This window comes from Penicillium digitatum, chromosome 6 (assembly GCF_016767815.1).
Source record: "Penicillium digitatum chromosome 6, complete sequence".
NCBI classification, from domain to species: Eukaryota; Fungi; Ascomycota; class Eurotiomycetes; order Eurotiales; family Aspergillaceae; genus Penicillium; species Penicillium digitatum.
In genome coordinates this window covers 601,532-627,693 of record NC_089389.1, presented here as the reverse complement: position 1 = coordinate 627,693, position 26,162 = coordinate 601,532, and the positions used below count along the sequence as shown (strand labels likewise).

At 46.9% G+C, this 26,162-nt stretch overlaps 7 protein-coding genes across 7 annotated transcripts; 2 read left to right on the top strand and 5 right to left on the bottom strand.

The window, feature by feature from the left end:
- Positions 1–532: 532 nt before the first annotated feature.
- On the top strand, positions 533–1,288 carry Pdw03_5252 (Glucose/ribitol dehydrogenase; the record flags this gene model as incomplete). Its single annotated transcript, XM_066101003.1, has 3 exons — positions 533–579; positions 760–1,174; positions 1,241–1,288. 3 exons carry the CDS (start codon positions 533–535, stop codon positions 1,286–1,288), a joined length of 510 nt encoding a protein of 169 aa, XP_065957943.1.
- Positions 1,289–4,312: 3,024 nt separating this feature from the next.
- Positions 4,313–6,104, bottom strand: Pdw03_5251 (Bicupin, oxalate decarboxylase/oxidase; the record flags this gene model as incomplete). The annotated part of the gene is made up of 8 exons (XM_066101002.1): positions 4,313–4,443; positions 4,499–5,003; positions 5,068–5,188; positions 5,242–5,309; positions 5,360–5,531; positions 5,597–5,612; positions 5,666–5,755; positions 5,822–6,104. The coding sequence occupies 8 exons, from the start codon at positions 6,102–6,104 to the stop codon at positions 4,313–4,315; spliced, it is 1,386 nt and encodes a 461-aa protein (XP_065957942.1).
- Positions 6,105–8,882: 2,778 nt separating this feature from the next.
- Positions 8,883–9,206, bottom strand: Pdw03_5250 (uncharacterized protein; the record flags this gene model as incomplete). Its single annotated transcript, XM_066101001.1, has 2 exons — positions 8,883–9,028; positions 9,107–9,206. The coding sequence occupies 2 exons, from the start codon at positions 9,204–9,206 to the stop codon at positions 8,883–8,885; spliced, it is 246 nt and encodes an 81-aa protein (XP_065957941.1).
- A 2,180-nt stretch (positions 9,207–11,386) lies between these two features.
- Pdw03_5249 (Ab-hydrolase associated lipase, putative) lies at positions 11,387–13,282 on the bottom strand (the record flags this gene model as incomplete). Its single annotated transcript, XM_014683568.1, has 1 exon — positions 11,387–13,282. The coding sequence occupies one exon, from the start codon at positions 13,280–13,282 to the stop codon at positions 11,387–11,389; it is 1,896 nt and encodes a 631-aa protein (XP_014539054.1).
- A 3,037-nt stretch (positions 13,283–16,319) lies between these two features.
- On the top strand, positions 16,320–17,329 carry Pdw03_5248 (uncharacterized protein; the record flags this gene model as incomplete). The annotated part of the gene is made up of 6 exons (XM_066101000.1): positions 16,320–16,455; positions 16,602–16,610; positions 16,677–16,764; positions 16,831–16,901; positions 16,955–17,110; positions 17,310–17,329. The coding sequence occupies 6 exons, from the start codon at positions 16,320–16,322 to the stop codon at positions 17,327–17,329; spliced, it is 480 nt and encodes a 159-aa protein (XP_065957940.1).
- Positions 17,330–19,032: 1,703 nt separating this feature from the next.
- On the bottom strand, positions 19,033–21,345 carry Pdw03_5247 (Protein kinase-like domain; the record flags this gene model as incomplete). The annotated part of the gene is made up of 5 exons (XM_066100999.1): positions 19,033–19,677; positions 19,801–20,366; positions 20,422–20,446; positions 20,503–20,699; positions 20,766–21,345. 5 exons carry the CDS (start codon positions 21,343–21,345, stop codon positions 19,033–19,035), a joined length of 2,013 nt encoding a protein of 670 aa, XP_065957939.1.
- A 2,235-nt stretch (positions 21,346–23,580) lies between these two features.
- Positions 23,581–25,931, bottom strand: Pdw03_5246 (Polynucleotidyl transferase, ribonuclease H fold; the record flags this gene model as incomplete). Its single annotated transcript, XM_066100998.1, has 6 exons — positions 23,581–24,275; positions 24,407–24,789; positions 24,835–25,230; positions 25,298–25,401; positions 25,453–25,700; positions 25,847–25,931. 6 exons carry the CDS (start codon positions 25,929–25,931, stop codon positions 23,581–23,583), a joined length of 1,911 nt encoding a protein of 636 aa, XP_065957938.1.
- Between the last annotated feature and the right edge of the window lie 231 nt (positions 25,932–26,162).

The window sequence follows — 26,162 nt, the reverse complement described above, 5'->3', positions numbered from 1 at the left end:
TGGAGACATGCGAGTGATCCGTCGATATCAAAAAGACCTCACTGAATAACCTCGAGGGATAGAGGAATTCCGATGTTGGCAATCTGATCTACAAGGATGGTAGCTTTACTTGGTGATGTTCAAACATCTTTAGTAGGTCACAAGAGAACATCAGTCATCATGCACTTGCTTCTTCCGGGGGAGTTTGAGAAATTTGCTCAATCTCGTAGACCCAAAGTCCTTATTAGAAGCTCTGCCCAATCTGCCGTCTCGTAACGTCTTCCCTGCTCAATGAGGTCTTCCAATTGACGAAATTGAGATAGGCCTTCGGCTTACTGCCAAGCAACTGAAGTCTTACTCAATTCAAGCCCCCATACCTCTCGATAGACAATGTCAAAGTGCTAGCGAAACCGAGAGATCTGTCAATTCAACTAGGTAATTGTTCTACGCCTGAACGCCCTGGGCGCCGCTGCTCTACTTTCTTTGGTTTCGTACTGTCGGATGCGTTACCTGAACAATAAAATTGACCAGCCCGGCTCTCAGTTACAACTAAATGAGGATCTTACAGCTACTACCAAGCGGTCGCATTGATAATCAAGTGTAATGCCTATGTGTCAGGCTTGTTGTCATGACCGTATAAATTTATAGCTCTTGCGTCTCTTGGGATATTAACTCGTGCCGCAATTCTATCTCACGTCCGGTATTTAGATCAATTTCTTTTCTCAACGAAATTTTGTATCACAAGATAGCCTCAATTATTTTCCTTATTACTGGCGCCAGCCGCGGTATCAGCAAAGGTATTTTAGAACTGTACCTGCAGAAGCCTAACCACACCGTGATTGCCGTAAACCGAGACCCAAGCCACCCGACTTCTGATGCCTTGGCCGATCTGCCAAAGGCTGAAGGCACTACTCTAGAGATCATCAAGCTCTATGCTCTCTCTCAGACTGACCCAGCTGCGGCAGTGAAGGCATTAGCTGCTAAGGGAATCACCCACATCGACATCCTGGTTGCTAACGCTGGGATCGCTCTTTCTTGGCCAAAGGTATCGGAGGTCAAAGTTAAAGAAACCCAGAAGCACACCGATGTCAATTTGTATGGCTTCATCCATCTCTACCAGGCGTTCCGACCCGTTTTAAAGGAGGCCCAGGCCCCCAAGTTGGTGCCGATTGGGTCTGGCTCCGCTTTCCTGATGGTAAGTCCCGTTAGGAAGTTTTCTAGGACCTAGACAAGGTGCTAACACTATCCATAATAAGTTTAGCAGGTGGCACCTACTCTGGGCCTGAACGAGCGTACTTACCATTCCTAGGAACTTTATCCCCATGCAAATTGCTGCATATGCCCCAACCAAACTTGCTCTGCACTGGTACACCAAGGCAATCTCTGCTGAAAATCCTTGGTTGAACGCGTTCCCTTTGGATACGGGGTAAGTTTCACATTTTTCCCAGTGTTCCGGATTGGTGCTCTGACCATGCCACCGAGAATAGCTGGGTGCAGACTGAGCTCGGTAACCGAGGCGCCAATTCTTTTGGGGTCGAGAAAGCTGCCATCACCGTAGAAGAAAGTGCTTCCGGTGTGGTTAAGGTAATTGATGCATCTACATTGCAAACTCACAAGTTGAAAGCTTTTCGAGTATGATGGTATTAAGGAGCCTTGGTAGATACTTGCCAATTGGTCCAATAGCTACATTTAGAATTCATGAAGCAGCTATAATAAGATAATCCTTTTGAAGCCCTATTGCTAAATGCTCGTAGCTTTTCAAATGATGTTGCATGTTAGATATGATTGAGATAGGTGCCGCCATTTGGTGTGAAAGGTACCACAAGATTCTGACTGCAGTTCATCCATGCCTGATGTTTGTATATGAGTAGACCAGCTGGGTTGAGGTTGAAGTCTAGAGTGACAGGATATGAAGCGCTGCACCAAGGTGGAACGATAGCATTTGACTTTGGGATGTGTCTGACTCGCACATGTGTATTGTTGGTACTTATGCGTTGCATCGACCAAATGAGGCAGATGACTTCTCATAATTGTATCGGTCAATGCTCAGATCGCTGGATTTGTCGCATAGTTTCCCCACAAAATAAGGTGGTGTGTCAATGGTGGATTGGTCATGGTAACCAGGCTCGTCGTTTGTTTCGTAGGTATAGGGAAGTTCCAGTTCCTCCAGCTCTTGGATAAATGGGTTGAATTCTGCTTCGATAGCAGACTCTCCGCTGTCAAAAAGTGAAACAGAGTAGAGTAGAAAAAGGTCCCTAGTGATTCCGAGGGAAGATTGATTCAAGGTAAGCCACCACTTTGTCGTTACCGGTCCATCAGCGGCAAACCATTTTCTGCATACGGGCATTTCTGTGCTTAAGCAGTGATAGCTGTGCCCTCCTGGACGAGGATCAAGATTCCAGCCTCAAACACTCTATCCACGTGCACGTGCATTGGGGTCCAGCCAATATTGTCGTACACATCAAGGTCCAAATTTCAAATTCCATTCGTACTTGGCGCGATTCTCGAGCAGTTGCTGGAGAATCCCAATTCACCGATGTAAGACAGCCCAGCGCAGTGCAGAGCGACCATCACAATCATACAAGGCTATTCGAGCACCGTGGGAGAGTTGTTATAGGCGGACTACAGGCTCTTGATGCTCAATAATCGCATGTATCAAGGGTGTGCGACCTTCACTATCTTGATTGTTTGCATCCATGTCACCGCGGAGTAGTAGAATTCGAACAACCCTCTGGTGGCCCTTTTGGGCGGCGATGTGGAGCGTGCCAATCCATCCCTAGTCACTTTTGGCCAAAGTAGTGAGTTCTAACACCGTATCATCATTGTGTAGTTGGGGTGGCTCGGTGCCCAAACTCTCCGAGCAAATATCAGAATCAGGTGTTCTGCAATTTAATGGCAGGCTTTTGTTATCCGCGGTTCGAGACAGCGACCTCAATTGATCGCGTGCTGTACAGTTGAAGGGTATTTTGCTTGAAGCGGGGTGGGTGAATTTACTTGCGGTGAACTTCGCTCCAGTCAAGCTTTGGACACTGTCTCTGTGCCAGCGATCGGGGGTTCGATTGTAGACTAAGCTCGTAAGGGTTCATTGTAAAATCCCCTCTGTTTGCGGTCGATTTCGATTGTGGTAGGTCCCAAGACGTCATTAGAGCGTCATAGTAGCGTCATTGTCCACCACCTTCCGCTTCCTCTCCTCCATCATCACAATTTTATCAGCAGGAGATTCGACGCCGATTATTGAATAATGGCCACTACAGCAGAATTTGCGCTGGTCTAGGCGATTTTGAACACATTGCCGCTCGACAGTATCGCTAATAAACTAGGCATTGAAATTAATATTCACTCAAGTCTGTGCCAATAAGCAATGATGAGAATCCTTGATCCCCAGAAATTCAACCTCAGATTGATTTGAAAAGAGGGCCCTCGCGTTCACGATAAGAGCCAAGTGGGGCCAGAATCTCTTAACCAGCCTCTTAACGCCACGCTTGTCAAAGAGGGGCTACGTTTGTCTCGGCCAGGATTCAGTTGCGAGGCTGCATGCTGTCCCGGATTCGGAAGGCGGCCCTCTCAAGGCGGCATGAGACTCCGTGTCAACATTCTTTCTTCATTCATCCCTATTTATCCAATCAACATCTTTCAGGGCTTCGGGCTTTTTGCGCCATCTAGTTCTACCAAAAAATTCACTCCGCAGGGTTTGAGATGAGCGTCCAATGAAGCGCTCGCATTGTGAAGCTGTTGGAAATTCCATGTGCTCAAAGGAGTTGATTAAGGTGCTTTGATAATCAACACGGCCCGTAGCCGTAGTTGAGGATGCTAGAGGATATGCTCTAACCTGCAGTCGACATCCGGCCATCTCTATCGTGGTGATGAAGTTCGACTTTCAATGTTTGTGCAAGTCGGCTGACAGGAGGTCAAATCTTATTTTCTGATAATGGTCTGCACGGGTTCGCCTTTGAACACCGGAAAATCAGTTTGCTACACTTGATACCACTGAAGCCTGACGATAATCAATCTACATAGATATCAAACTCAAGGTTGCCCATAAGTGGTCGTCTATTGCCTTTTTGGGGCTTTAAGGGCTTAATAGGAAGTCTCCCAACGGGGCCATAGGTAAATGTTATCCCTCAGATGGCACATCTTCCTTTCTTTACTCTCAAAACCAAATGTGCTGAGGCTAAAGAGGACGATAGGTTCTTTATCTGGGGTAGCTACTCTGGAGAAGTGGTGACCTGCTATGGCGCATTTTTAAGCAAACCTTTGTTAAATTACCAAGAACATCATCGACGCTCGAGACCTGTGGATTATGAACATGGGGATAGTTCACTAGTGATGCAATTTAACTCTTAGTGCCAGCGACAACATATTGCTTCTCAGTCTTGAGGCTGTTAAGCGTGTCCTCATTGAGGTTGAGTGTATCCGCAACGATCTGTTTTGGCGTGGATGCAATCCATTGACCAAGAGCTATGTCTGCTAACCGTCAGTGCATGGAAGTGCAAGCGTATGGCAAGGAAGAAAGGCATACCAGAAAACTCAGGCGCCTGGAGTACCTCCAAAAAGACCAAGTCTTCATCGCCGGTATTCTCAACGTAATGGCTGTTAGACTTTGGAAAGTAACCAACATCACCAGCAGCGAAGTCAAATGTATTTGCAGCATTCGGGGCAGTGAAAAGCGTTGCTCGGCCCTGTCCCGAAATAAAGAAAGTCCATTCGTCGCTAGTTGGATGCCAGTGGATTTCACGCATGCCACCGGGATGAACAGTAACAATAGCGGCGGAAAAGTTGCTGGCAATGGGAAAAGTAAGCGGGTCGATAATCTTGACTGACCCGCCAGCGACTTCATGGGCCGGCTGCTCGGAGAGGTGGTATGAATAACTCTGAGCCCGAGGTACGATCCCAGCACTTGTTGTCACATTCTGTTTCTGGATGTCCTTCGGGGCAGGCGTGCCCTTGAAAATGTATAGTTCGTCATTGGGGATCTTGTCAAAGGCTGCTACATCAACTCCGAAGTTCTTCGAGAGAACCTCTCTCTACGTTGAGGGTTAGCTAATTTGTTTTTTTTTTGTGTTCAGTTCAAAATTCGCTTTGATTTACCGGGGTGTGGAGGAAGACCTCTGTTGCGAGGAATGTATTATCTTCGTTAAAGCCTCCATCATCGAACACCAGAAGGAACTCGACTCCATCGTCGAGAGCTTGAATAGAATGAGGAACCCCACTGATGATGAACAATTAGCATTTACCCTTAGTCATTCAGATCACAATACTCACGGTGGGAAGAACCACACATCGCCGGCAGTAAGGTCATCGGCAAATGTCTCCCCGTTTTCGTTTACAGCCTGGCGGTCTGATCAGTAGTTATTTTAAAAAGTTCAAAACTTGCAAATACCTGGATTCGACAAGATCCATTCAACACCAAAGACCACTCTGCAGCCACATGCCAGTGGAGTTCACGGTAACCGGCAGGGGCCAGACGCATATCGACGCCGGCCATAAGCGTCGCATCCGGCATCACTTTTGTGTTCTCTTGGCGAGCCCAACCCGCCCCTTCGATTCCAAGTCTTTTTTTTTTAAAAAAAAAAAAGATTAGCATTTGCAATATCTTTGTTCGGAAATGACAGAATACCTGTTGTGGCTCAACCCTAGCACATAGTAAGCGAATTATACCTTTCTCCGGGGAGACACGGCGACTTACCCATTGGCCACTGCGCATTTATCGTCTCTCCATGGTCAGTTCCGGGCGGTGCGAGCTTATCACTATTGATTCTGTCGTAATAGTAGTTTCCTGCAATTCATCTCAGTGTACTCAGTATCTAGTCAAATTCCAACATGACATTGACGGCACTCATACTCGGACCAGGATCATCAGAACCCGTAGGACCACGGATCGGCTGGGGATTGTCGGCCTTTTCAAAATCGAGATATGACCCAATCTTGGGATCTTCCTTCTGTCCTGGAACAAGAGTATATTCGATGTCAGGTCGCAAGTCGCTGTCACTTTTATAGTCTGGCGAATATCCAACGAGCGAATCGCTTCCTCGGAGGCCAGGATTGGGGCTATCTCTGCGAGCAGGTGCACCATGCACCAAGGGTAACACGACAGGAAGTAGAGCAACAAGGAGTTGGAACTTCATCTTGAAATTCAAAAATAGCTCGGGGAGCAACTGAGAAGAAATAGGTTGAACCAGAATGAACAGCTCTCTATCACGTACCAGGGGTCTTTTATAACATGAGATTAGTGAACACAATTTCAGCATTATCGATCCGAGGCTTATGCATCTACTCCAGCATTGCATCATCACTTCTCATTAATTGGGTGGAGGACATTCGCAGAATGGAGCTGGGGGTCCCCTCTTGCCAACGCCAAACGACGCGAGGCAGCGGAGCATCGGCTCCGAGGTACCTGGTACGATTTATAATTAGCTGCCAGGAGATATAGCCATCGGCAGGGAGGCGCGATGCAGACACTTCAATGGATCGGGGATAGGGAGGCCTTAGTGCCCCTCACTTACAGCAATCAGCATATGTTTTTCAGTTAATCCAGCACTCCCCGGGGTTGGTTTAAAATTAGCTAGGAATGTTAGAAGGTCCGGGACCATCACCCTACTGCACCTTGTCAGAATACCAACCGAAGCCGGAATGGGGATGTGAACGATTACCTACTCGGTGTTGGTGGGCCCTAGCGGAGGATAAAATCTCACTGGATCACAGTTTGCAAAATGAAGCATCTGTTCCATGACAATTACATATAAAGATACTTTTGCACAAAACAGTTGCCCCCCCAACTCTCTCAAGGCTCAGACTAGCTCAAGTATGATGTAAGAAAATTCAGATCATACAAGGTTAGTTTAATCGATCTACGACTTGGAGAATTGTGGATAAGTGTAAAGAGCGTCTTGAAAAAAGCACTACAACTAAACCATGAGATCTAAAAGTCCAACTGTTCTGCTCATTAAAGCAGACTTACTCATTCTAACCAAGATTGATACTATATGAACAAAACTTCATTTCGCCATACAATCCTTCTTCATTTCTCCCCAACTAGTTGAAGAACTGCGAAAATTGAAATTACGGTGACATCGCGTATAATTATCTTTGGAATGAAGTTGTCATACAAAGACTGAATTTAGCCAATTCCGATCCGGTGAGATTTTTGTCATTCGTTCGGCCCACCAACACCGGGTATGTTGGTGTTGGTGTGGGCTTGCCACGATTGCTATGTATAGAAGCGATAGCTGCGGGCAATTGAGGGTGAGCTGGCTAGTACAAAATCCTCCCGACCTCGGGGTGTCGCAAGCTTCCCTCGAGCCAATCCGAATGTTAAGAAAACTAAAACTATGTCTGCTCTGTATGAGTAAGGACACGGTCGGAAAAAGCAAGGTTCTCTCTAACAATGCCTGTAGGATCCAGGCTGCGTCGGTTTGCCAACAAAGTGTATTATCACGCCACGAAATTTAAACGTATTATACGAAAAGAGTTTTGAATGATATTGATCCACAATAGACTAGTTGGACGGTATCTTGGGTATCTGCTAAGCTTCTTAGCCAAGGATGCCGAGAAACGCTATTGTGTCCCGGGGGCTGCGTCGGGGACTCGTAGGGTGGATACTCAAGTTCCCCGCAACAGATGGGCCCTGGCCTATCCTCCGAGGGAGTTGATAGATCACAATAATTCCTGGTTGTCTGCATTTCTTAGCCAATGGCTTGACTGTCACAGCACAATTTTCGGCCTTCAGTATGTATCGAGTAATTTGCTCATGGGCAGGCATGCCTCCAGGTATGAATCACACAGTAGAGAACTAGAGTCGAATTGCTAGAAGGTTAGGTTCCTTAACTAATGAGCTCTCTAGTTAGATGACCAAAAACCAAATATAGATCGACTATTAATAGAACCAGTGGAGGGGTAAAAGCGCTATAGACTTAGTTCCGTTGTTCTAGAGGTGGTCCTCGTGGCGGACGGTCCTCAAGCTCCACCCATAATACAGAAGTTGAAAAACAATTTGCTATTCAATGAAAGGTGTACGTCCATGGCCGGCAATACAAAAAGATGAGATGATCGAAACCTATGGTCTAGAACTTAGGCTTCTCAGCTTTTCAATCTCATCCTCGATTGTGCCATCTACGCCAAAGTCTTAGTTGACGTCTCCTAACAGGTTGGTTATGAGCTTGGGAACTCTTTCATGACCTTTCCTTTTCCATTGGAGTCATCATTAATTTCTGGCTCCTCCCTTTGAAACGCGTTTAGCTGTTTACAAATTGGATTGGCCATTGACTAAATCCTTAGAATTTTACATCGCATCCAACGATCCAGCCACCATGCGAAGCATCTCACATTTATCCCAGAAAGGGTGGGGTGGGTAATGTAAGATAAGAGATCTTTTTCGCGTGTAATGCTCGATGACTGGGTTAGTGATATTAAAACCTTCTTGTTTATGATGATCAATACACTTCCTACCATTCCGTCATTATTACCACGTACTCTTCAAAATTCATTATCATCGTCGGCACTTCGGCAGAACAATGTCTTTGTTACCATGAGATGCGAAAACTCGACGAATTAAACGAACGACGCACTCTACACTATAGGCCTGGGAGTGCTTTAAGACATCCATCATCATACTGTCTATTTAGGGTAAAGTAGCCCTAGAAGCAAAAACGCCAGGTTTATCTTGTTACCCTACCGTGAAGATGCGAACTATTGACCAAGCAAAAGAAAGAAAGGCCCAGCCTGGGGCTCGAAGAGTTCTTCCTGTCACGCAAAACTACCCAATAAAACACCGTTTTTTTTTCAATAGATCCATGGCGACATGTGATACAAGGGGTATTGTATGTGAATAGCAGTGGAAAACATGCGTGAGGGTTGTAGAGTCATACATTCGAGCCAAATAGGCATCAGTGACTGAATTGAGCTTTCTACCGAGCAAAACGCTTGAGATATCGCATAGTGAGGCATAAAGCCGCCATGCTGGTGTATAGACTGCCGCCAGCAGTGATCCAAACAGGACGGTGGACGCTGAGGGAAGTGAGCAGGAAGTTGGCTTCCTTGGGCTGTCTCTCGCCTTTTTGTCGTCTTAGTATATCTGAATATCAGGTGGAAGATAGATGAAACGGTTGGAAGACAAGAGAGAAGACCCTACCTTGCTGGAAGATACGCTGGCGCAGGTTATTCAGACCCTGCCTTGAGCGGGCAGGGAGAGCCTGCAGTTGTTGTAGGATGGGACCCATAGCTGCCGACATCTTGGCTGTAGTGTTGTGGATACAGTGTCGATGGAAAACTGTGGTTGATGCTGTAATTCCGATGTAGGTTGATGGAGGGTAGAGTTTCTTGGAAGGCAAAGAAGCACAGAAGCCGCTAGAGAGATATGAAGAAAGGACTTACATATACTGGCATCATCTGACTGAATGCGGGGTTTAGAGTCACTCAGAACTTGGAACTGAGTGAGAGGTAACATCTAGGGCATCCTTGTACGCTGGCAAGCCAATGGTCGTGATGTGCCACGCAACCTTGGAGTCTTCAAGTAAGTTTCAGGATCCATGTGTCCTCTGATAGCTTAGGTGACCTCGAATTGATATTGTGGTGATGATTCAAGTCTGTCAGTTTATGCCATGGATTGTGATATCTCCTGCGAAGTACAGCTCTGTGGACAAAAAGTGTAAACTCTAAAAGTAACTCAACGGTTGAACTGTTTAAAGAAAGACAACCGCCTGTTCAATTAATAGTGGGAAGTGCCAGTCGATCATGATGGGGCCGCATTAGCCCTCTTCCCAACACCCTCTTAGGTTGTGTCGAAGCGGTCTTATTTCGCTTGGACTATATGCGATTGGCTAGGTTTCCCATCGGACGCAAACCAAAAGCACGAAGAATCCATGAAGATTGTGGTAGTGCAAGTATCTGTGTGCGCTGAGCTACTTACAACCGCCGTGTACATTGTGACACACAGACAACCAGGGGGATGTTGGACTGAGACGATCATCCTGCTGCAGGCGGGCTCCCCTGAAATGCGACACACAGAGGAGGCTATGCGGAAGCATTTTATCTATGATCTTTCACACACCTCCATCGTTGCTATTTACACGCTTACAGGTCCCATGATAACTCGATCAAAGTGGAATGTTGTGGAGTCCGGAGCATTGGCCCGGTCCCACCCAAATCCGGGGCATTGCGGGGTTGGTGGACCTTGCTGAGCTTAGATTGACAGTATGAACTCCTGAAATCCTTCAAGGCCGGACTGGATAGTTGCACTGGGCTGATTTTATGGATCACAGTGTTCAAGACAGGGAAAATTTGAACTCCCAAGTCTCTCATCGTGGAACATTAAAAGGAATGCTTCATCGTCCAATTGCTTGAGACAGGAAGGCCTGTGGTAGATATACCTCATCACCTGACAGCTAACTGTACCTGAAGAAAAAAGAGGATTAGGGCAAGGGCAGTCACAAAGCTGGCTCGACTTCCTAAGGGTCTGCAAATTTGGGGGAAAGATCAATCCGAGAACAGAACTATAGAGAGCCAATACCAATAGAAATACACTAGGTCCAAAAGATAAAGCCGGAGACGAAGTCATTCCGAATGCTGTTTTCCTTGGACCGTATCAATACTTGCGAGAAATTTATCATTCAAAACTCAGAGTATACGACTGGACGCAGTATCCATGAAACCTGTCTGTCCTGTATCGACAAGCGAAAGTGAGATTGGGGGAATCCTATAAACCACAAAACTAGAGGTCACAGAGAACATCAACAACTACCAGCCTATGCAATCTTCAGGAACCATACAGATGTGAACTAAATGTCAAACCAAGGGTGTTTAGGAAGTAACGTTGATGGTCCTAATGCTTGGTCACTGCAGCGTGTATCCTTAGTCTCCGGCACTCTTGGAGGGTTCGCTCAGTCCCGTGGTAACGAATCAACTTGGGAGGATTTTTTGTACTGAAGATGGAAGAGTTGGGATTTTCACAAGGTAATGCTGGGGGGCAACTGGGCCAGAGCGATCTTCAATCTCGACAACTCGACTTACACGTGGTAAATTTAGCCATTGACTGATCTTCTGTCAGAGCTGTCTCATTTGAAATTAAAGGGAAACTAAAAATCCAGTGGTCTGGTGTGTCTCAGACTATCGGGATGTAGCAAGGCCGTGCAGACAAAACATGACAAATGTTTCATAGTTGGATGCAGTCTCACCTAAAACCAGTTCGTCAACGACGGCCAAGAAAAGAATTCAAAGAGGCCACTCAGAAGCATCTCAATATGAATATGGAAATGAGCAAAACAATCAACTACCTTCATATGTTTGTGAATTACCTGAGTCTGTTTCAGGTGGTCTCGACCCAACTGCTCTCAGAGATTTACATGAAGTTTTGTTGGGCTACATCGGTTTTTTTGTAGAGTAAAATGTACACACATACATAACCAAACATAAGCTAACCCATTTCCATCATGTCTGGATTCAAACCTCGCGGGACGCGACATATCTGACGTGCATCATCAGGGACAGTTGTCCAAATGACCTGGCTGACTTCCCTGCCAACCTGGTCGATCGCGTCCATCGCCCAAAGTACATCGAGATGCTCATATTCTTCTATGATTTTCGAATGAACGAGACTCACATGGGGCTCCCGGCCGCTTTGGAGGCGATTCAGAAGCCGGCGACCATCAACAAGATCGTCAGCGCCTCCAATCCAGAGAGCAAACGGCGGTGTTCTTGGGCCATACCAAGGGCTCGGGGCCGGGGTTCCCAAGCATGCGTCTCCGGGATTGTCCCCATGATCAGAAACGGGGTCTCGTAAATGCGGGCTTGCGTTCGTCCCTTGGAAGAGCTCCTCATCTGTAGATAGAATGCATTTATGTTTCGCGAAACTGTCGCTTCCCAGCCACCAGCGCATCGACTCGGCGCTAACATAAACAGGAGCAAATTGAAACATTCTATGGCGCAGATCACGCTCCCAGCGCGTGTCTGACCAGTCAAACAAAAAGGAGAACACCCAGTATGCTAGGGTTCCATAAATCCTAGACGGGAGTAAACGTCGAGCGGTCATCATGAACGGAATGAAAGAATGGATCCCGAAAATAACTCGAAATATCGTTGGAGAGATACGGCTCATGAATCGGAAATACGGTCTGCTCACAAGAGGACCGGCATATGCAGCCGGCGCAAGCGCGCAGAAAACCGAAATGTATTCACTCAACTCAGGACGATGTTCCTTGGCTAGAGCAACAAAGGTCTGCGTGGTTCCCTGGGAGTGACAAACAAGGCCCAGCTTCTCGAACCCAGTCTCGTAGAGAACACGCGAAGTGAGCGCTGCAAGGTCCAAGGTCCCGAGATGTCGCACGTCCCAAGACCACATACGCGGATCGTCGGTAGATAGAGTTGTATGCTCTGGATGGGACCCGCAACGGTTATTCCCTAACCAAACGTCATAACCGCACTTGCAGAGGTAAAATGCCAGACTATCCTCGTCATTGGCACAGAAAGCACCAGCACTTTGCAGCAATCCGTGGACCAGGAGAACAGGATACCGACGGTTAGAGTGTGGACGAGATGTGATCCGAGTTCTCGGTTTAGTGAAAACTTCGGGTCCACGCTCACGCCGCTCTTCTGGTGATAGCGCCTCATACTCCCGTGGATTGTACACATGCCATAGTGTGATGATAAACCCGTCCTCAGTCTGGACACGAAATGTTTCCACATCGAGACCAACTCGGCGAGCATAGTATGCGACGTCGCCAACCACAGGGTCCTTGCCTCCTTCCAACGACGGGCATTCTTGACATTCTTCGAGTCCCTGTTCCTCGTCCATATCCCTCTTCTGCTGACGTAGAGTCCATCTTCGATCGGCATTAGCCCGCGCCTTCCTGCGCGCCTGTTCCTCGGTGTAGAACGACCTCCTCGTGTTTGGGTTGTGACCGCTCCATCGCAGACGAGCTTCTGAAAATGCGATTCTGGCTGCGTGGACCAGGGCCCCAACAAATATGACCGTCAAAAAGCATAGCGACAGGGTGAAAGAGGCGACGATGAACATATAGTATCGAACCATGCGCAAGGCAGATAGGGGGCCATACGATGGCATTTGTGGGAAAAGGGGGTGTTCTGCGGTCAGGAAATGAAGGCCGGACGAAGGTTGATTGTCTCTAAACGATGATGTCCCGGCGAAGCTCATGGCCGACACATCCTTGCTATCTCCAACCACCGTCGCCCCGTTCCCTTCCGTCTCGAGTTGTATCCTGTCGAATTGAACGTCTCGCATGGCTGCGGCCTGACTCGTTTCCGCTCGTGCGGAAAATGTGAGGCGTTCGAGCGGAATTGTTGTGACCGACATTGTCATGAGTTTCAACAATCATCCAGGATAAAAACAGGACATTATGATGTCTGTGTCTAGACTCTAGGAATGTCGAATAGAGTACGGAGTCCAAGAGTCCTAGACATCACCTAGCATCACAGTAGATTGCTGCCATGCATGCCAAGACCGTTGACCGAGTTATATCACGTGGTTCTCTCGGAAACAGATATGTGAGTGTGGATCCAATTAGCCAATTGGAGATCACCATGTGCACTGAGCTATGAATAGAATGACGATGGCGATCGTAGACAACAATTTGTTAGTAAAAGGTCTAATCTGAATAAGATTACCAGGATATAACTCACTCAAGAATGGGCATGGGGTTTAATTATGCCTAATGTGCCATGAAGAATTATCAAAGCATCGATGACCAGAGGCAGCATAGAGTTGACTCAAAAGATGTCACCAGGGAGTTGAGGGCTCTTCACGATCCATCCTTCCATACAGACTATGGCTCCAAGGAGAATTATTCTACTAGCAAATTACAGAGGGAAATTTGGGGTCCTCCATCCCTGCGGCGCATACGAACTGTCCGCAATGGCAAAAACAATAAGCCCAGCTGCCGGGATCGAAAGACACGCGCGAGACCAATCCATCTGGGTTCCTAGTTCTCTCATCTCTGAATTATCGCGCGGAATGGACAAGAATGATAAGGCTGATGTGACGGCGGAGAGAATTGCTCTGAAGAAGAACAATCTCCAGGTGAGATGTTTATTCACTAACAGAGTCCAGAGAAGAAAAATGCCCACGAAGAATCCCAGTGCAGCACATGCGCCGTAGATACTAAATACGCTGTTCTTTCTAAGTCTCGGTCTGTATGTCCTGCCAAGAATCATCGTTCTTGATGGGGGAAAAAAAGCAGCCAGAACAAAGCCCTGGAATGCTCGGCAGATAATCAACATCGCCCAGGTTTGAGAGACACCGCTCAAAGATCGGCGATCTCATGAGCAAAATAGCCCCGCTGCTATAAAATATCTACCCAATATAACGGTTAACTTACTGAAGATCAAGAGCGTCGAGGTCACGACCAGCGATAATGCCATAGATGGCCATGCATGTAGCCCATGTAGCCGAGGCTTCTGGAAGGTCAAGCTCTTTTACAAGCTTTGGAAAACTTGCCGAAACACTAGCTCGCTTCAAATCCAATGCCGAGGACAAGACGTTGAATGATGCAATATATGTTTCTGTGGGCTATGATGGTCTGCTATGAAGACAAAGAGGGCGTCCCAAAATTTTGCGCTTAGAATAAGGGGCTTGAGAAGGAAGATGGTAGATTTCTGGCCAGGTGAGAAAATGATGTCTGGGAATAATCGCGAGGAAAGGTTCGAAATGGATCATATTAGATCTTGTTTGCTTGTATTTGTGACTGAACCCCAGTCAGGGTAAGCCTCAGATGAGGATACGTTTGCCATGTTCAACCTCGTCGCGGGACATCGGTGGCCACGGATCACTACCTATCTTGAGCCCCTAAAGCTGGTTTTTTTAATCTAATATAGATTCGGGCTCATTCAATAGTTTTCCAAAGCCCTGTAAGCAAGCAGAACAAGTCTTGACGACTCCACCTTTGCAGAGTCGAGAGTTGGAGGATGACAATGGGCTTTTGTTTGCTTTACCGCTAGACCAGTTCCTACGAGCAAACCTCGAAACCGAAAAAAAAAATGAAAGGACGAGGTTTGTCTCAGGTGTGTAGGCAGGGATGCGCCTATTCCCCGAGCTTCATCATCAGAGCCTGAGCCGGAGCAATTCAAATAGACGGAAGCATCAACAGCTTGCGCAATTTCATCAGACCTTTCCTAAAAATCTTCGTCTTAATATAATGTCGCAATATGAGGTTACCTCAAAGTACCGCCAGCTTGATGAAGAACTGCGATCCGATGGACTCTATCGGTGTCAACATGGTACCTACGCTATCTTATTTATCCCATGCTCAGCTCATTTTAATCTGTAATTGACTTATGTTGAACGAAATACAGCGTACTTTTCCACTAGACCATAACAAAAACCAAGGTTCCTGTTTATGGCCTAGGGAGGCCGTATTTGAGGTTTTTTTTGACAACTTATCTTAATTCCTTCTCTTGCGCTCTTATTATGGAATTAACCTGGTTGTGGTAAAGATGATCTTATAACTATGGAATTGTTGCGTAGGATAAGTACGCTGCTTAATAATACATATGTACCGGATAATCCCTGGCACTCGAGATCTTTCCCTTTCCAGTTTAGTGCTCACCCCTTGCCGCTTTTTGATCACTGAGTAAGACTGAGCACGTCCCTGAGTGCTCTGACCTGATCACGTGTCATTACATAATCAATATGATCTGCTCACTGATCATCATCTGAGCGCCCTGATTTGCTCACTGAGTGCTCACTGAGTGTAGGGATGTGCGGCCTGAGTAAGCTACATCAATAAAATGCGACACGCTAATCCCATCACGTGCAACCCTTCCAATTTATGTTGTGGATCGTCCCATCAAAAAAGGACTGGCGCCGTCAACGTGACCGTTCATCCCAGCGGTCTCGATTCCATCCAAGTAAAAACCTCACAGTGGGGCTGTTCAATTGACCTATCATATTCCATTTCACCCTATGCTCCTGGGAATACCCCTCGGAATACCCTAATTGGGCTTTGAGCTACTACCAGGGTGAAGGCGATTGAATGGGTTTCCTTGAAGATCTAGAACCCCTCCCTGTATCGGCAACTTAAGGAATTAGTTTTCAGCAGGTGACGATGATTGAGCCACTTCTCTCGCCAATGAACGCACGACCCGAAGGATTTCCTGGGCGGATAACGTCATATCTTTCACGCCATTGCTGAGTAATCTGCAAGCCGAAGACAAACCAACAACAATAATCCTCGATGAGTTAGTTCCTAGGAGCCTACCATACATTCCAAGGAACCCACTAAGCTGTATTACCAGAGTCCTAAGGGCCCATAACTATTTCGTTTGAATCCTAGGAACTCTCAACATTGCCCCCCACCCCTAGCATTTCTGCCTAAAGCGATGCCATTTCAAAAAGTATGTCCAATGATGAGAGAAGCGTAGCATTGGCTATAGAAAACGAAATATTGTTGGCAGTTGTTGAAATAAACAAGTGGCAACATATAATTCAGGACAGGCGGCTGGCACTCCAGCGCATCACTCATGAGGCCGAAGGTCAGGCCATCGGAATACAACAATCTCGAAATTTCTGGAAGGAATTTTGTCTAGAATCCGTTGGCTACAAAATGGACTAAATTCGAACGCAGCCAGTTATCTCAACCCCAAGCTGTCCTCAAGGACTAACTCAGACTATTCATAAGTTTCAAACCGTCAGCAAGTTTATCCCTCCCCAATTATTCCGTTCGGACAAAGCCTAATGTGACATCATTATGCAGATTTTTCCGATGCCGTAGAGGACAACGAAAGCTTGCTTACAATGGGAAGTTATCCCAAAGCCAGACGTGGAAGTAGACGCCTTTCAACGTTGGGGGGATCCAAGATTAAAGGGCGATTGCATGCTATAGCGTGAGGCAGTTGACAGTTTTGAAGTCCGGCACTGCTGAATGCCACCGAAATAAACACAGTTCGCGATACTGCAGAAACCCTTCAAGCCACTGATTGTTAGGACAGGTTTTACATATGCTTGATGCTTGAGTTCTGATTTTGCGATAAGCTCCAAAGGCCCAAATGAAAGATGTTACTAGGCTCTATTCTCGTATTCGGGGTAGGGGCCTTGTACAGTACTGGCCCGGGCGCTCACAGACTTGCGGTGTCGCTTCTGTCGACCCGAAAGAGAGAGAGAGAGAGAGAGAGAGGAGAGATAATACGAGTGCGTATGACCCGTCCTTCCCCAGCTATTGAGCAGGTATATGATATGGCCGTATATTCTCGTTCCAATCAGGGTTATGGAGTGAGACTCGCGAGCGGGCCCTCGGTTTGTATCATTATATCCTGGCTTATAGGCAAAAATTTACCATCTGGCTCTACCCTATCGCTTTTTCCTGTACTGAGATATTGCTTATCTCCAGTCAAGTACTTGGGTGAATAGGGAATCTGCATCTATTGGGGCGAAGAAACGATGTCCTGAGTCTTAATCGACCTAGGTTTAAGACGACAGGAAAAAGCCCCCTCCTCCCCATACTCCCTAGGCTTCCAGCTCCGTCAATAAGTTTACCGCCGAGATCCTAATAATATGCCCTGGGTGTGACAGGCTCAGTAACGAATATTCTTGGACTGACGATCAATGCGTGATACTATACCTTTAGCAACTCAGTTTCTCTGTGAAGGCCCGTTTGACCTTGTTGCGGCTCCTCAGAATCATAACACTTCCTCATGTAATATTCATTTGGTTATTCTGTAATGATATTGACAAAATTTGTCAGCCAGGTTTCCAGTCCTAACTACATGGGTTTAGTCGCATTGTTGGGATTGACCAATATAGCTTTCTTGACTACCGGATAGAGAAGGGCTTCCTCCGCTTGGAGGTATAATGACAACGATCCATTGTCCCTTCATTACACAACAACCATGCAAATACTTTCAAATGCTTGGATTCGTTGAGAACTATGGCGGTTTACGGGAGCATTGGAGCTATCCCCAGGAGCTTTGAGGTTTCTTAACAGCCAACTACTTGATGGGTGACAGTACTTTCTATGAATTGTTAATAAGATAGAACTAACAGAACAATGAAAAAGGCGGGGCCCTCCCAGGGACGAGCTATTTATCATGAATAACTTCATGTCTGGAATTCAAATTTGAGTAGCTCAAGGACTTTGGAGAATTCTCACAGGGCTTGTCTAAAGCATGAACAATAAGATTCCTAACCAGGTATTATTCACTACGCGTATAACAGAAACAGGAAATAATTTTGATTGCGGAGCCATGATATCATAAAATCTACTTCAGCATTCATGAAGCAGCAGTTGGTCTAGACCTAAACGGGCTATGATCGCACCTCTGTCTGTTCTGCTTGCATATCCAAGCCCCATAAATCGTTTTGTTTCCTAGAGCACACCACTTGGCCAGTTGCTAGGAAGAGATGGAGTGAACCTAGGCCCTTGGTTGCTCTTCTAAAAGGCCATGTTCAAAGCCCCACGTTCCCACCCTCAAGTTTATTGGTTTCCTTTGAACAGATTCACCGAGCCACCGTGAGATTGCACAACCCGGCAAGGATCACGAGAATTTCGTGTGGAATATTTACCATTTCATTTCTTCTTCAACAGAGCGCGACTCAACAAATGCAATTGACAATAAATTAATCAAATAGGTCGAATCATCACTAGTTTCAGCTTACGGCCACTATTCATCGTCCTTTTCTTGCAGCTTTTCAGGAGCATCGCCTAATGAAATGCGAGCTTTGAGGGCTGCCTTTGTCAGATCATCAGCAACTGATTGCAGCTTTTCACCTGCACCGGTGTCACTTTTCTCAGCAATTGTCGAGAGTAATCTTCCATAAGCCCAGCAGTCTGAGAGGGTTCTTGGGTACAAGGAAGCGAATGTTAAACATGAGAAAGAGAGGGCGAACGGAATGGAGGGGCAAAAGGGCAATCTGCTAAGGACTACATCTCTTCGGAAATCTGGCGACCGATGCTGACGTGGATCAGGGAGATGGCATTGTGAAAGACGAGTCTGTTCTGGCGAAGGCTTTGAAAGTGCGCAGTGCTAGTGGTAGAAACGCTTATTATCATGCAATATGCAATCTCTCATTAAAAAAAAACAGACTGTATGCAACCGATTCTCTCAGAGAACACGTTAACGCTTTACATCGCCTGACTCTGTTCGCAAAAATCGTGTCTTTGCTCGTGATCGCTTTGGAGCTGGCCGACATTTCAATGTAGAGCGATGAAAGTCGATAATCAATGCCCGCCTGAGCTCTTCATTCCAAAGGATATTGTCGCGCCGAAAATCTTCGTGGAAGATTCCTAAAGCTTCGATTTCCTTATTCGATTTGTTAATATGTTTGAGAAGCCCCGGCGTCAGCTCCATCGTTGCTGTGCTTTCGCCCCCCCAGCCCATAACGAGCATGTGACGAATCTCTCCAGCCCCATGAAGAAAATAAATTTTTTTCAAGTCGATTGTACCAAGGAAAACAGGCACAGCGGATGCTTGAGCCTTCCGCAGGACTTGATATACCTGCGCCTCGCGGGAGACTTCTTTCCAATGACCCGACGTGGTCCCTTTCCCAACGACAACATAGCCATATTTATCACAAATGAGTTTAAATGGCGCGCCGTATGCCCCGCAATTTCCAAGGGGCGTACATCGATCAATGTTTTCATCCAGTTGTGCTTTGAGTAACCCCACTAAATCCTCCGAGGTGATGGAATGTTTCATGACATCTTGGCCCCGACGATGGAGCTTCATGTTTGGGCAACTGTCGTCTAGGATACCTCCAGTCTGCAACCCGAATAAGCATCGTTGGGTGCAAAATTGTGCATCATGGCGTTTGGAATGGCTGCCTTTGTCTTTCGCAGCCTCGATTTGACGAGCCGCTCGTTGCGCAGAAGGGGAAGATCTGACCTGGCTGAAGCTTCGTTTACGTCCCGTCGCTTGATTCGAGTCGGAGCCTGACGAGTCTGGCGACTGCGTCCGGTGGCGCACATCCGAGGGCGCACAGCTGGCTTGAGACCTCGCGGGCATAAGGCGACCCGCTGTCGGAGATTCCAGTGGAGGCGACGATGGTTGGTAGTCCGAACTCGATTCTGGACTCACATACTCTGAGTTGGTACTGTCGGAGTGCGGAGCGATTTGCTGCAAGACTTCCTTGGGAATCTGAGAACGAGCGTGGTCGAAGCTCGTTGTCCACAAATGGAGCCGCGACCGTACAGTGTTTCTCCATTCCTGGTCACGAACAGGGGAATGGAACGCCATCAAATACAGACACAGAACCCTAGCGATAGACGTATTCGGCTCTTGGAGACTCTGTTCGCTGTTAGGATCACAGAAAAAGTAGTACAATGTGCTAGGATCGTCGTATGGAACGCGGAGAAGGATACGAGCGACCCCATTCGTTACATAAGAGTACTCGAGTCCCTCCTGGATCATCACGTGGTATTGCTGGACAATGGCGGAGTAGACGAGCCGCTCTGCATTGTATTTCAATTTTTCTGCGTGATCCGTAGTGATTTTATTTGCTCTAACCATGCATTTCCATAGATCCATTTCCCTAAGCCCCACGCGAAGGGCTTCGACAGAAAGCTTGTGGGGCGGCTTGTATTCGACCGTAGTGAGGAGGGTGTCAGTGTTGCCGTTGACTCGGTGGATACAGGACTGATCAGGTCGGGGGTTGTGTATGCCTGATGGTTGGTTTGCATTTGCTTCGCTACCGCCTTGTGGATTGAAAAAGTTGGTGTGATGGTCGAACCGAATTCCGTCTCCAAGTCCGAACTCGTCTCGGGCAGCGTCGATTTTGCATAGCTCTGCAATGATGTCACGGACGTGATCTTCCACGGCGATTTGCTCGTAGTTCTCGAGATCTTGCTCACTACTAATTGGGCGGAGACCGAATCGTCTAGCATAATACTCAAGCGCATTCAAGGGGGTAAACAATCGTGCTGGGGCTTCCTCGGTTGGCTGGAGGTAGTTACACACAGAGCTATATATCTTTTGCTGTCGAGATGAACAATCGGTCCATAGTGCTAGTCGTGTCGGACAGAATTTTCCGGTGGGAAGAGGTATGTTCCCTGTAGTCGAGCGAGATAGTGTTTCGACTCTCAATGGTGGGGCAAGTAAGCTATGGCAGAAGCGTAGGAGTTCTGCAAATGTCGTTTGTCGATCACGCTCTTCAGCCTGCTTCCATCTCTCTTCAGCCTGCTTCCGTCTCTCTTCTTCCTGCTTCCATCTCTCTTCTTCCTGATTCCGTATCTCTTCAGCCTGCTTCTCTCGCTCTTCAGCCTGCTTCCGTCTCTCTTCAGCCTGCTTCCGTCTCTCTTCAGCCTGCTTCTCTCGCTCTTCAGCCTGCTTCCGTCTCTCTTCAGCCTGCTTCCGTCTCTCTTCAGCCTGCTTCCGTCTCTCTTCTTCCTGCAAAAAGAGTTTCTTATAATCGGTGGGGCTGTTATTGGCCATTGGGTCGTCGAAAGGAAGAGAGGGATTAGGAATACCTATCCAGGTGCGACCGGCGCTAGCTGGCTTATCAGTTGATCCGTATTTCGGCAAAGATATTATCCGAGATCCGTTGCTGCTATGATTGGTTGTCGGAAGCTCAAGACAGGCTGAAATCTGAGGTGGGAGAAGGGACAATAGTTCTAGGCCTATGGCATGCAATCTAGAACCGATGTTTTGTATTATGTCCGTGTCGCAACCACGGCCCGGGGAAATTGTCAGAGTTCGAGTATAGTGGGTTTTTGGTCGCTGACAAATGTTGTGCCTTTTTGGCCGGCTGGTGCTGAGGCCAGGAGCAGATGTAAAGCGGTCAGTTCTATTTCAGAAAGGAACGAAAGGCAGTCGCTTGTTCGATAAGAGATTTGCTTTCCGCGGCTGGAGATAGCGATGTAGAGCAATAATAAATAGTTCAGTAGATGGGGTGTAGTCACGGCTACAGTGCATGCACTACTGACCACGGCGTTACTACTCGCTACCTTCGTCCTTCTCGTGTTATCTTGTCGAGCAGTTCAGAAAAACTCATACACCAGAGCCTCGAAGCCTCCTTAACCATATCAGCTGATGGTCTGTTTTCCACTGCAGGAGACTGGTGACCCTTCGTTTTTAGCTTTGACCGAAAACCAAGACCACCCGACAAAGGCCAGGATCCCTTCAACGAAATCAAATTATTGAGGGCTAGGGCTTTGAAATTTAGAAGAATATACAACTTCAATAAACGGTCGGCTCGCGTAGCGAAGCCCCACGCTACAGACATAGGTTGCTGTGAACACATTGTGCCGGTGGGACGACCCGATTATCTTCACCTCCCTCAGAAAGATTGCTTGCCCTGTTCATTTGGACCTACCCTTTAAGCCAGGGTGGCCGCCAGTTGATAGTTGGAAATCCCACCTAGACTGGGAGCTGTGGACGTACGTCCAATGTGGACCGGCGTCCACAGCTCCCCAACCACGGACCCACATCTCCAGGCTTGGGACCTGTCTGGACATGATTCCATAGATATATAACATGATTGGCTTCGTGACACTCAATATGTGTCTATCTTGGACAGCGTACCACACAGGCCAGGAGACGCTTTTTCTAGATCTATAGGGGCCTCAAAGCACCCCAAGGTAGGATTACCCAAATACATAGATCTCCAAGAATACAGTACCAGAGGCGTCCAAGAGGTAATCATGTCGAATTCGTATATCCGTCTTTCGCTTTTTTCATCAATCTTGCCCACAGGCCAACCATAGCAATTCAATTCTAAGCATGCGACTGAGATTAAAGATTGCTTTCGATGTGAGTGCTTTGGGTATCTCGAGTATTGCATGGTTATGGCTCTCCCAGATCAGTAGATTTGGGCAGCATTTTCTTGAGAAAAATATCTAATGCTAGCATACTATCCTTTAGAAGGACAACTGAAATCGTAGATTACGTTTACTAAAGAAAAAGATGACAACTGATGTGGTGAGGCTGTAACATAATAATATGGTAAAACATATATGGTACATTACTTTACTTTCATTAATTACTTACTACGCTATCTTGTTCAACTGTGGCGGTGCGGGTATATAATTGTAATGTAACTATTTTTTACATGTAACAGGATGGTTGTATTAAGTTTTCGTCAGAACAGCCCGCGAGTTGCTTGTGTTTGCCTTGTTACCTTCCTAGAGATGACGAATTGATTATCATTAAAAGTTTTATCAGCAAGCCCACTTAAAACGGAGGCTCATCATGCTTCAAATTTGCTGCGCTAAAAGTGACGGGTGTCTGCACCTCGAGATTAGCGTACAATACGTTTATACCTTGAATGGCGAGACTATGAATTGGTAGGCATGAGAGCCACCTGAGTTGTAGATCTTATACTCTCGCCCAGCTAGGGATCTCCCGAGGCTCTGACAAGGAGCCTAGTTTCCAAAGATCGGCACATAATCGGATTCCGTAGCTGAAAAGCAAAGTTTTTATAAACAAATAATGACCAAGCACAAATAAAACATTACTGATTGAAAAACATGATTCAGTTGCCCTTCCGATTCGCCCGTGATCTGGTGCATCCCTGAGAAGGCTTCAATTCCACCTAAGCCTGTCGCAGGAACGCCATATCTATCTCCGCGAAATGAGGCCCAATCTGTCTCAGAGTCAGATTCTGGCTCTTAAGCTCACGTAGCTTCCGTGTGTCCTTTGTATTAAGCCTCTGGCGGGGTTTGTAACTGCTCAAATTATCTGGATGCTGCTGAGGCGGTTGGGTTCTTGCCTTGGCTCTAGTGAGGGGTCCGTGAGGGCTGCTGACAGGGGTTTGATCAACACAAGATAGATTTTCATCGCCGCCTTCTTCCTTTCCTGTGTTTTTAAATGACTCTCACACTGATGTTCCGCGCTAACAGTTTGGTCGCAGGCAGACATAGAGGTGAGACAATCTTGCAAGACTTTCCTCTCCTCGTTCGCTTCATTGACAGCACAGTGTCCAGGAGGCTGACTGGCAAAGCTTGGGGTGGGAAGTTGCGGCTGTTCTATGCCACTGACAGACATTTTTGTGATTTCGCCCTCTTCTGGTGGGAGATTGAGTGAATTCAGCTGAACAGCAGCTTGATCACAAGATTGGCGTGCATCCTCCTTGTTGAATTCAAAAGGCTCGATGATTCGAGGATCGATAGCCTCAAGACCTGGTGTTGTTGGCCCCGAGCTAAGTGGAGAACCCGCCTCCGAGAAGCATAGTTCCAGTGAGTTGCTTCTGCTGCTCATGCTGGATTTGTCACACATACTATGGCGGGAGGATTGTTCCTGATTTTCTCCGACAAGCGAAAGCAAGGCCGGGACGGTGGCAGATGATTTTTCTGACACACAGTGCTCACGTTCATGACGTGGAGGTAGGTAGTGATGGAATTGGATTTTCTTAGGACGCTCCTCTTCTGTTTCTGTTGAACAGCTTGTGACTCCCCCTTGCAAGCGCGCTTTCTCTTATTGGGTAGCTTTGGATTTTGCCATATGGTTTCTTTTAGCCCATGCGCGTCGTGCAAGTGATGCCGAAGGTCACGCTCACTGTGGAAGGTTTGAGAGCATCCGCATAGCGGCTTTGTCTGACAATTCCGAATCCTAGCCAAGTGCTGCCCTTCAATGTGCTCCCTCAGGTTATCACTTCGCAGCCAGTATCGCAGACTGTCCTCCGCAAAAAGCTCCGGGTCCCATAAGCAAAAGGGGCAGTAGCCGGGGCGAATGATGGTATGGCGATATATGATTACTTCGCAGTGCTGGGTTTGCCATGACTGGAGATGGGCATCACAATGGTCCCGCCACTGACTTGACAAAAACCATTCCATGCATTCATAACAAAACCGCATGCTTGAATCTGATACTTGAAGGTCAAAAGCTTTCTCACGGCGGACACATTCGTGAATGTGGGCACTTCTATCACATTTCCTCAGACTAGCAGAGTTAGTATTGGCAGTGTCATTGAATCGGGGCACTCACCTTCCAATATTGATTTGGCAACCTTTTGCAGGACAAACCCCTTGAATTAGGCTTTCATTTGGGAGGTATACCACATAAAAATCACGGGTACATCGTGTTTGTAGATCTTGGACAAAAAGAAGTTTTTCGTCAAAAGAGAGCTCTTTGGTGCAGGACATGGCTGTCGCAATTCGCGCAACCTCTGGCATAACCAACATTTGAGCCCGCGTGCAAATGTCATTTTCCAAGTACTCGGTCTTCCATCGCAAAGGTATCTCTCCATTTGAAAGATCAAATTGTGCTAGATCGTCCACGGTGCTTACCTGAAAGAGAGCACCGTGTGCCAGCGCGAGGGAGAGAAGAAGGTAGCCCGACGCAAATTGCGGTCTGTTGCTGTCCCGGATACCAATCCCGAATCTAGAAGTACCCATTAGCAAATTCTCTTACATCCAATAATCATGCCACTGGGCCCTTTCTAACTCACACAGTGTGTTGTGGACATCGGTTATTCTTGAGCCACACCTGATTGACCCTCCATCCCACCGCCCAAGGAGCCGTAGATGATGGGAATAGAACCAAGTCAATATGCTGGAACCAAGGTTAATATTAGATATATATCGCTGGATTAAGGAGCCTTACTTTGTATCGAAGACCCCTTTCATGTTTGTCCTCGCTGGAGGGTATGAAAGATCCGACTCTTGCTCCAGTAAAGAGGTACAGTTGAAGAGCGAACAAGATGACGACCTTGAGCAACCCAGGAATAAATGTTTGGTGATCTATCTGCCACAAAGACGAGACTGTTCTCAGAAAATCCTGCCTTGTGAAGTTGAGCTTCTCCTTCTTTTGGTCCACAATGATGCCATCTGCTGTCAAGTTTTTTTTATCCACTATTTCGAGGTAAGAATTGTTTGTGATGATCTCAGAGGGGAAATGGCGAGTAAACCAACCGCTTTTATTTCCTTTTGATCATCTGGGACGATTTTAGTTTTTATGAATTGTTCAAATCCACCAAAGAATCGTTCTGCATGCGCACTCACGGTTCTCACCGTGGGTAGCTCATCCTCGTTCAGTCGTCCTTGAATAGAACTTGTGTACCAGCGGATGAATTCCTTGATCATCTCATGACTTGGAGCCGAACAACCAAGGGAAGTTTTTCAATATTCAAACCAATTCTCTGGGTCTGCAGTGAAACTAAGGGAAGGTCAGCCTTATTCATGAACGGGAAGGGATTGCCACTTCAGATGCGGCTTGAACTCACTTCAGCCAAAGATTTATAGTTTCATGATGTAATCTTTTGGTCTTGGGAAGCCTTTTGTCTTTCTCCCGAATTAAGTCCTACTGTCTATGGG